Source organism: Octodon degus, unplaced genomic scaffold (assembly GCF_000260255.1).
Source record: "Octodon degus isolate 3935 unplaced genomic scaffold, OctDeg1.0 scaffold00267, whole genome shotgun sequence".
NCBI lineage: Eukaryota > Metazoa > Chordata > Mammalia > Rodentia > Octodontidae > Octodon > Octodon degus.
The window spans coordinates 1,477,143-1,488,147 of NW_004524843.1; the positions used below are offsets into that span (position 1 = coordinate 1,477,143).

Sequence of the window (11,005 nt, forward strand, 5' to 3'; positions counted from 1 at the left end):
TTCATTCACCAAAGAAAAGAAAAATGTTAGTATAAATAGCACCGTTTGATTTTCTTTTTTTTCCATAATTTTATTGATAAACAAATAGCAATGAGACAGTTTCAAATCAAATTGGTAGGACAGCTTCAATAATTAACACATTGCATATGTTCTTCCTAGTGGTTAATTGCTGTACAAGATGCTGACATGATATCCTCTTTACAAACACCATTAGAACAAATCACTCTATTCATTAAGATAGTGTAACTATATATCTATCCCAACCACTTTGAATACACAGATACAAAATGGACATACATCTGTATAACCTTTTTTTGTTAAGTTCCGTTATTTGAATATTATAGGTGTGTAAACTCAGCAAAATATTCTCAAAGAGTCCCGTAACCCATAATAGTATTGGGTCTTCCGCTTGACTGGGAATGTCAGAAATTGTTGACCTGAGTCCCCAACAGTTCAGCATAACAGCATGGCTTTACTTCTTATATTTCATTTTTATACTTTTCTGCTGGATGGTTAAGACCAAGGTAAAGCAGGGTCTATGCAACAAGAGTTGTAGCTTTTGGGTCTGATAAGGTCAGTGAAATTCCCTCAGGATTTATCCTGAGATCCTGTCATTTTCTTTTTAATCTTTCTTTTAAAAAATCATTTACTAGGGGCTGGGGAGATGGCTCAGTAGAATAAGCTCTTTGCTGGCAAGTGCAAGGGCCTGAGTTCGATCCCCGTTGCACCAAAAAAAAAAAAAAAATCATTTACTAGTCTTTTATTAATTAAAGGTTATTAGCTATACAGAAAAATAGATTTGGGGCTGAATGTGGTCCTGCATGCTTGTATACTCAACACTTAGAAGCCTGAGGCAGGAGGATCATTGCAAATTTTAGACCAGCCTGAGCTACAAAGTGAGTTCAAGGACTGCCTGAACTGCATAGTAAGACACTGTCTTGAAAGGACAAAAAAAAAAGAAAAGAAAAGAAAAAAGATTTATGTGGACATACCCATACTTTCATGGCACACACTGATAATCAGATCTACTTGTCATTAAATATTGTATAATATAAATCTTGCATTTTAAAAAGTTGTGATCAATGATTATTTTTAAATTCCATTTTAGGTAGAAATGCAGCCTCATTTTGAAAGCAGCCTCTACATATGTTGTTATTTTATCATCTTTGTTGTCTTTGGAGTATTTGTCCCTCTGAGTATACTGATTGGTGTTATTATTACTAATTTCAACAAGCATAAAATAAAGATAAGTATAAATATCCTTCTTTGTTCATAAATGACTAAAAATATCTGACACATTTATACAAATGCATTGTGCAAAGTAATTGGTTTAGAATTTGCCTCCATGTCGTTTTTCTGTAGTGTATATTGAACACAACAGTTGACGCTGTTCTTTCCCATTGTAGAGTAATGCTGAAGTATTCATTCCCCCACTGCTTTCGATCTCAAAAGTACACAGTTTACTTTGAATGTTAAAACATACCTGTGTTTCTGTGTATATATTTAATAAATAACATTATAATAAAAAGATGAGTGATGACATTGCATATCTGTGCAAATATGTGAAGATGAAGAAAGATAAGAGTCTTTTACTCTGATACATGGGAAGCCTTCAGAATTACAACTAGCACAACATATTTCTACATTAGAGTAGCTCTTTCTGCTTAAAGTCAAGTCATAGATCCTAGCTGAATGACCATATAGGAATGCTTAAAATTCCATTATTATGGAATTCAGAGACACTTAGCCACCATTTGGTTCCATTTCTGTGTATTCGGTGCCAGTTGTACACATGTTGACTCCTTGGGTTTCCACAAATGCAAAGAGAGGGAGGTCTAAGCATAACTTCCAAGAACTCAAACCAAATGATAATTGTGAAATTCTTCCTGAACTATGTTATTAAATGTTACCCACATGAAAAAGTACAGTATAATACAGTGATCTGCTAGTCAAGTGGGAGGAAGCAGAGTGAGGAGACACGGCTTCTATCAAAGATTTCAGCTCCTGAGCAGGTCACCCCGAGTGCAGTGACATCCTAGGCCTGCATCTGTGCTTCACACTGGTGATCTCTATCTATTTGAAGTGAATGGATTCTAATTTAGGCATCAAGAATTCCCAATTCCTAGCATAACATATCACAATTATATTATATATTTCACCCTAAAATCAGCACTAGAAACACAAAATATAAGGCACCCTAGAAAGTGTAATTTGAAGGTACTTTTGAAATAATAAAAAAATCTTCTTATAGTAGTTAGCCAATAATGCAATATATGAATATATATGAAATATATACTTTGCTGAAAGGTATTGGACATTACTGTAATCCCAAGAATTTAGGAGGTAGAAGTAAGAGGATTGAAAGCTTGATCCCAGCCTAATCATCGAATTTTGCAAGACCCTGTCTTGAAATGTATTATTGTAAAGGACTAGAACTACAGATAGGTCAAAGGCATTGGTTTAATCCCTAGTACTGCAAGAACACACAAAAATTGAACAGTTCTATATGTTTCTGATTATTAAAAGGCAAAAATTTACCCTTGTCTTTTGAGTTCAATTCTTCTCAGTTAACTTTTTAAGATAAACCCCATTGTTTGTTTTTCTAAGAAAATGAAGGTTTCAGTAGACTAAATAGTATAATTAGGGTTGACTGCATACAGGAAAGTATACCAAAAGATGATTGGACTGTGCTCTGCTCAGCTAGTATTCCATGTTTACTTCCAATGAGCTTTGTGCAGGGTGTCAATCATAGTTAAATATTTGAATCATTGCAGTTAAAACTTCTGAAACAAATTATATTAATAACTACCAACTTTTAAATATAATGTACATTATATTAATGTCTATTAATATAGAGAAAAAATGAATTAAATGAGATTTTCATGTCTTTTTGTCTCCTTCTTTACCAGGGAGGCTCCAATATCTTTATAACTGCAAAGCAAAAGAAGCAATATCGTGAGCTAAAGAGGTTGATGCATGATGACGCCCAAAAACCACTACCGCATCCAGGAGTAAGAAAATGTCTAGATGTTTTTGAAGTTTCAATAAGTTCCTTTCTTTATTTTACAAATAGAAACACATTTTAAAGTTTCAAGTGCTTTTGCCATTTAAAAATATGTTAATTGACAAAGATTGAATGGTCATTTCTTGCTTATGTGTTGTCTCATGCTTCAATTATTAACATACTTGAATTATACAAATTGATATGATTCAAGGTAAGAACTCCACACGTTCGTATCTTGTGTGTTGGTGGCGCTCATCTAATCTTGTTTTGAGGATATGCTGTATGTTTATTTTGGTGCAAACTTGGACCTTCACTGATGTTTTCTGTGGGGAAGTTACAGACTCTTGACAACTGCATGTACTATTGTACACCTTATCAGTAATACTTCTGCATGTGTTTTCTTTACCTACAGAACAAGTTCCAAGGCTGCATTTTTGACTTGGTAACAAGTCATGTTTTCAATGTCATCATCATGGTTCTTATCTGTGCCCAAGCAGTGACCATGATGATAGAAAGAGATGAACAGAGTCCACAAATGGACACTGCACTCCACTGGATAAACTCGACCTTCGTCATCCTGTACACTGTGGAGTTGATGCTGAAGCTCATCGCCTTCCACTGCTACTACTTCACAGTTGCATGGAATATTTTGGATTTTATGGTGGTCATTTTCTCCATTACAGGTAATATGTTGTTCAATGAAATTTTCCCTTATAGTAATATTAATTCATACAAAATTATCAACATCACTTCAGACATAGTTTCTTAGAAAAAAAAACAGGATAGAGACTTTTTTTATTCCAGTCAGGAATGTTTCATATTTTTTGATTCACATATGTGCATATAGATAGAAAATGTTAAAAAATATATTTCTTGAATGAATAGTATATACTTTATGTCACAAATTACAAGATAAATGCTTTATTACCATTCAGTAGTGTAGTATAAAGTCATATAATGCATATTAATTTCTAAGATAATAATAGAAAGATCTTTATGCCTTTAATAATATAACCTTTCAAACTCACTATCCCTCCCCTGTAATTGTTGAAAGCTATAGAAAAAAAGCTGTTTTAGGCTTTAATAAATTTACTCCTACTTTCCTCTTACTCAGGTGATATCATCCTTTCATTGAGCAAATATATAGAGTGGTTTTCTTTGAGAATAGGTATTGTGCTATTTGTAAGGAATGAAGTAGTTAGTTGGTTGTGGTAGTACATGTCACTACTCCAATCATTCTAGGAGGCCTACACAGGAGGATCACAAGTTCAAACCAAACTTGTGAAACTTAAAAAGACTCTATTTCAAAGGAAAACAAAGTTAAAAGACAGGATTTATTTGAATACAGAGGCTCTGGTTTCAATCTGAAGCATGCTCCCTCATCAAAGCCCCCCCCAAAAAATAACAGTAGTAAACACAATAAGGATAATTCCAGGGTACATATAGTTCAAGTCTAGTAAAGGAGGATAAACAATTTAAAAGCATACTTTAATGCTATGATGTTAAAGCTAGGCTAATGAAGCAAAGGGTGCTATGGCAGCCTAACAGAAGGAGGAGCATCTGCTCAGCAAGTAGAGGTCAGAGAACATTTGGTATAAGAAGCAAAATTTAGGACTTGAGAGACAGCTTAGTGGTCTAAGCACCTACCTGGCAAGCACAAGGACCACAGTTTGATCCTTGGTACCACATGCAGTACCTGCTTGAGAACCCCAGGCACACTGTGCAGGCCCCAAAATGGGGCATAATGGTGCATGCCTATAATCTCAGTACTGGGGAGGCTGAGACAGGAGACTCACTAGGAGTCTGAGAAGCATAGTAAGACCCTGTATCAAACAAACAAACAAACAAACAAATAGCAAAATTTAAACAAAGACCCATAGGATAAGGATGTAGCTAAGCAAGGAATATAGGATCAAAGTTTTTCTGCCAGAAAAGTTTCTTTTACTGTCTATTTCCCGTAACATATCTAGATAGATGCAAGCTTCATAGTCAGAGAGATAATATTTTAGAAATTATTGTCGGGAACTATAAGGTAGATTAACTGTCTAGTTTATCCTCCGGAAGATTCACTCATTCAGTGGACAAATGAAATGGTACAACTAACTATGAAGGTTTATAATGAAAAGCATAACAGGAATGAACTGAGAGGAAGAAAACAGGAATTTCACTCTAAAAAACCTTGAGATTGAAGTAACAATTCCTTTTGCACAGGGATTTTAAGGAGAAAAATACAGACTGAAATGTTTGAATTCAAGATTTTATAGATCGAGTATCTTGTGTCCATATGATCACGTGTGTATATAGATGATGTGAATCAGTGAAGATTATGAAGGTTGCAAAGGTCAGGAAAGAGACCTTTAGTGGTGTCACTGTTAGAAACTTTAATTTTCGTTGCTTAAAGTGATTCAAATATAAAACATCTGCAAATCTCACTGGGAAATAGGAAACTTACTCATCTTTTTTTTGTGAGAAATATGGAGTTGAGGGGAATATAAGCACGTGCATCTGAAACTGTCTCATAGGAAATGTCATCAAAATAGAGTCTGCTTCAGATGAGAAAGAGAGTTTAAAAGTCTGGTAGTGAGGGAGTTGAGGAATTTTTTTACAGTTAGGTGAGAATACCTCCTGCAAACCTGAGGAGTTTTGAAGACTGAAATTAAATGAGAATTTGATTCAGCATTGAACATTCATTAGAACGTTCTAGAGATAAGGTATAAAAGACCACCACCAAAGTTGTCCTCTTAGGCAATGACCAAGTTTGACAGAAACTTGTAACAAGACACTTCCTATCAGCAGACATTCCATCCCCTTAGAAGTTCTGTAGGACTTTCCCATTTTCCATTTTCTCAACCTAAAGTGAACCATTCCTAGTTTCTAAGGAAAAAATTTCAATTACCAACCTCATATTTAAAGTTCTTGGAAAAAATACCATTTAGGAGATAGATGAATTAAACTACAAACTGTGAGTCACTGAATGCCAAACATTTTTGTAATCAACTTTAATAATTTGGCCTTTCTTTCTTGCATTATAATTATTTTAGATAACCATCACTAGTTACTAGACTAGAAAGTCTTTGAGGCTAGGAATTATTGTACTTGATCTTTGCATACTTATTTCATGATGCATTTATAAAGCATTCAATATATGTTGGATTGAATTCTTCGATTCAATAGCAATCAGAAAGAAAAAAACCTTTCTGACTACTATATTGTAGATTCAAGACAACTATAATTCCAAAAGTACATGATCCATAATATTCCCAAAATTACAGTACAGAAGAAATCCCTTCTAAATTTTGCTGGATACCATCATCATTGACACAATTAGTATTTGACTAACTTACTCATCCTAACAAATGTTAAATAGGGATTAATAAAAAATACAGAAACAACCACTTATGTATAAAATGACATGTTCCTGTACACACTATTGCATATGAATAATTTTATTGACTCTTTCTTCCTTGCTCAGCACTATTTCTGCCTATGACAGTAGGGTACTACTTGGTGGCCCCTTCACTTGTGCAGCTGATACTTCTCTGTCGCATCGTCCACGTCCTGCGTCTTGGGAAAGGACCAAAGGTATTCCATGATCTGATGCTCCCTTTGGTGCTGTCCCTCCCAGCCCTGTTGAACATCTGTCTTCTTATCTTCCTGGTCATGTTCATCTATGCCATTTTTGGAATGTACAACTTTGCCTATGTTAAAAAAGAAGCTGGAATTAACGACGTGTCCAACTTTGAAACCTTTGGCAGTAGTATGATTTGTCTTTTTCAAGTTACAATATTTGCAGGTTGGGATGGGTTGCTTAAAGCAATTTTCAACAGTAAATGGTCTGATTGTGATCCTGAAAAAATTAACCCTGGGACTCAGGTTAAAGGAGATTGTGGTAACCCTTCTCTTGGGATTTTCTATTTTGTCAGTTATATTTTCATAATATGGTTGATCATTGTTAATATGTATATTGTTGTGATCATGGAATTTTTAAATATTGTTTCTAAGCAAAAAACTAGGAGCTTGAGTGATGTTGATTTCAGGAAGTTCTTTCAAGTGTGGGAGAGGTTTGATCCCGATAGGACCCAGTATATAGACTCCAGCAAGCTTTCCGACTTTGCAGCTGCTCTCGATCCTCCTCTTTTTATGGCAAAACCAAACAAGGGACAGCTTGTAGCCATGGACCTTCCCATGGCTGTTGGAGACAGAATTCATTGCCTCGATATCTTGCTTGCTTTTACAAAACGGGTTGTGGGAAAAGATACAGGGATGGAGAAAATCCTTTCAGAGGTAGAATCAGCATTTTCACTATCCAACCCTTTTAAAATCACATATGAACCAATTACAACTACTTTGAAACGAAAACAAGAGACAGTTTCAGCAACCATCATTCAGCGTGCTTATAAAAATTATCGCTTGAGGCAAAATGACAAAAATACATCAGATATTTCTATGATAGATGATGACCAAGTTGTTCAAAACACTAAAGGTGTCTGTCCTGACAAAGCTAAGAAGTCAGCTTTTCAAAGCCAGATCTAATCACACTAGGCACCTTTCTGTTTTCTTCATGGATCCCAGGGTTTAAAAGCTTAAGTAACAAAACAACGATGGAAGAAGAGTACAGATCTCCATGCCAAACTCACGTTTTTCACCTATTATGTTCAGCCCAATCAACTATTGGGAATTACAATGTATTAATTTTGCTACAGGTAGTAAAATTTACCTCTTGGAAAATTAACCAGTAGGTTGAATTTGCCACTTGGAAACCCAATACTTGTTTTTCTATCTGGCTTATTTGATGTATGCCTATTTGGGAGGATAAGGGGAAAGTGTAGTAAAGATAAACCTCTTGCTCCTCCTCCTCCTCCTCTTTTTCCATCAGTTTATGCTCCTCTTTTTTTTTTCTTGATGGTAGAAATCAATATTTTATTATCCAGAGGCTCCTAGATTTTCATCTCTTTGGTTAATTCTACATATGCTCCAAATCTACAGTTTGAAGGTTGTGGATTTATACAATGATAAGCATAAACAAAAACACAAGCTATGGCCTACATTTTCCTTATTTTATTCTCATTTACACTCTTTAAAAATGTATGTATTTACCAAAATTACATACTAATAATACATTAGTAGACTTGATTCTTTCCTTATTATAAGACTGATGTATTTTACCACTTATTTATAATAGAGTATTGATTATATAAGATCTGACAAGTGCATGTCATAATGAATTAGCAGAATTGGGAGCTTCCAGTATGTCTAAAGATTTTCAGGTATCTTGACTTTCAACTGGGAACTAGTAGCCACTTCAAAGTACCTTTCATTATACTATATGCTTCTTATAACTTGTAGAAAAAAGATCATTCAAAATACAAACACTGAATTAAGACATAAAGTGTAACTTCTTGTTTTAGAACACCAGTATATGTTAATTAGTTTTTACTTATTCATTTACCTTTCTTGACTTTTTTATTATATCTCATCATATATAAGTATTATGTAAAATATTTTATATTTGAGAAACTTTAAAACCCTAAACCTTAGATTTTACTATGAAACTGTTTTTTAGGTTAACTGCAAGTAATTGTTTTTTGATTTATTGACAAAAGTATTATCACTTATATCTATGGAGTTTGAGAATCTAATACTTATTCCATTTGTATGAAAATTGATTTCAATGTACCTACAAAGTCCTAAAGATTAAAAATTAAATGTATACTGCTGATTTAAATGACAAGTTTTGAATGCATTATATGACATTCAACATCACTTATGTATTGGTAAATGTTTCTTGCTATGAATGCATGATCTTGAGCCTTAAGTATTACAATCTATTTTTGAACTTCAGATATACAATAGCCTTACCAAGATGCCTTTGGGGAATCCCCTAAATAAATTTAATTTCGGAGTTCTAGGGTTTTTTTTTTTTCTCTTAAGTGTTTCTTCCTTTATCTTCTTATTCTCCTTTATGCAATGAAGAAAGGCTTCAGTGTTAATTTGGTGATGTGACAGCTGGTGCTTTACCTAGCCATTCCATTTTTGTATTTTTGGGAATGGTTTAGTATGGCAATTGCTTCAGGTACTGATTTTAAATGATAACATGCTTCTATAAGTCCCATAAAGACCACATTTCAATTTTTGTTTGAAAACTATTGTTTTACTTATAAAATGTATCTGCCAGTAACTTTCCAAGAACTGTATAAAATTTATTTTTAACAAAACAATATGATATATTCTACTTTTTAGATACTATGGAAAATAATAAATACAGACTGTTAACCATACTAAGATGTGATTGTTTTTATTTTATACTTTAGTTATTCAGGTTGGCAACTTTCTATAGCAGAAGAAAAATAAACTTTGTACACTATTAATTCAAACTCAAATCTTTAAACACAGACACCTGTTAAATCATTTAACTTTATGTAAAGTAAATATTATTAAGATCATTGGGAGCTCCCATATATTGACAAAATGCAAAAGCCACGTTTTAAAACTATAATTACAGTTTTAATACATGTCATTCAGTATTATTAAAATTTTCCTTAAGAAGATAATGTTGAATTCAATTTCTTAGTATGCTATACTTTATCAGTTTCTGCATCAAAGTATTAATTCTCATTTGTTAATATATATATTTGAGATGGTTTTAAAGATAATATTAATATTCATAAAGATAGTCTTAAGAGTTATCTTTTCTTGAAGTGGCTTAATACCTTGCCTTTTTTGTCGCAACAAAACTGTTTTTATCTCTACTTTTGCAAAGTGAGTAACACGTGACACAAGGTTGCCTAGTGGCTAAAAGCTGACCTCAACCAGACAGGACATTTATCTCAGGACTGAGGTATCTTGTTTGATTTAGGCACTGGAGCCTAGTCCCACCTACACGTATTAGATCAATTTCCTATTTTCAGTAGGAAAAACATAGCCAACATTTTTTTTTTGTTTTATTTTTTCAGAGATGGATGTTTCATTGTAGTTAGAGATGCTGTATTTGGAGAAGTCTCCAAAGGACCTTTTCATACTTGATGCCAGTGAAAGATTGTAGCTACTTGAATTCAGCAAAATAACCACATATAGTCCAATAGCCCATAATAGTAGTGAGCTATCAGCACAACTAGCAATTGTTGGAAGTTGTTGACTTGAACATTTCACAGCTCAGCATGTTAATATAGGTGTATTTTTATACCTTGTGGTTATACTTTTCTGCTGGATGGTGTAGACCAGGCTTTTTTTTTTTTTAAAAAAAGGCTGAGTTAAAGAAAGACCTATATAACTAAAAATGTAACTTCTTCTGTCTGACAAGGTTAGTCAAATCCCCTCAGGGTTTACTCTGAAACCATGTACAACATCCTTTTTCTCTCTAGGTGACTCTCTTTCGGCACACTATACATCATCAATCACTTTCCTCTGTGGCCCCATAATCTCCTTGATGATAAAATTTGGGACACCACTTAGTTACAGGATGGCACAGCAGAGGTTCTCTTATGTCTTAAGTATACAGAAGATAGTTAAGATACATATACAGTTACTTTCTCTTAGTTCATTAGGAAGAAAGGTTTGTACTAATATTGTTTAGACAAGATACCATGTCTGTATCTTGTCCTCTGAATAACTATTATGAAGACAACAATATGCAATGCATTATTATACTATCCTACCAACCTGTCTTGAAACTGTTTCATTGCTCTTTTATCTTTTTTCTCATTAAAATAAATAAAAAATACCTTGCCTTGTACTAATCAACATGCATAAAACAGTAATACCTCTTAAATAATGAATCAGTAAACAATAAGCTTAAAAAGGTTGTAAGAGATTTTATATGGCACCAAATTTGTGATAAGGTCAGGATGCCAACCACGTATAGTTCTTTGGTTTTATTGCTCGCTCCCTCTCCCTCTTCCTCTCACTGCTCCTCCCCAACACCCAGCCACACACCCACACACACACCTTCTTTTTTCCATGCTTACCCTTGTACTGCAGGGAATTTAGAAGTAGAGGTCCTTC

The 11,005-nt window shown here is 33.9% G+C and overlaps 1 protein-coding gene across 2 annotated transcripts in view; it reads left to right on the plus strand.

Annotated features, from left to right (window-relative positions):
• The window catches only part of Scn7a (sodium voltage-gated channel alpha subunit 7), a 112,894-nt gene extending 103,645 nt beyond the window's left edge, over positions 1-9,249 (plus strand). The window contains exons 22-25 of one of the 2 annotated variants that reach the window (XM_023706625.1): positions 1,109-1,246; positions 2,907-3,011; positions 3,417-3,687; positions 6,477-9,249. In XM_023706625.1, the coding sequence (XP_023562393.1) occupies positions 1,109-1,246; positions 2,907-3,011; positions 3,417-3,687; positions 6,477-7,537 (1,575 nt within the window). In that variant the 3' untranslated portion in view covers positions 7,538-9,249. The remainder of the gene's footprint in view (positions 1-1,108; positions 1,247-2,906; positions 3,012-3,416; positions 3,688-6,476) is intronic. The other variant, XM_023706627.1, reaches the window with a different exon arrangement.
• The last annotated feature ends 1,756 nt before the right edge of the window (positions 9,250-11,005 follow it).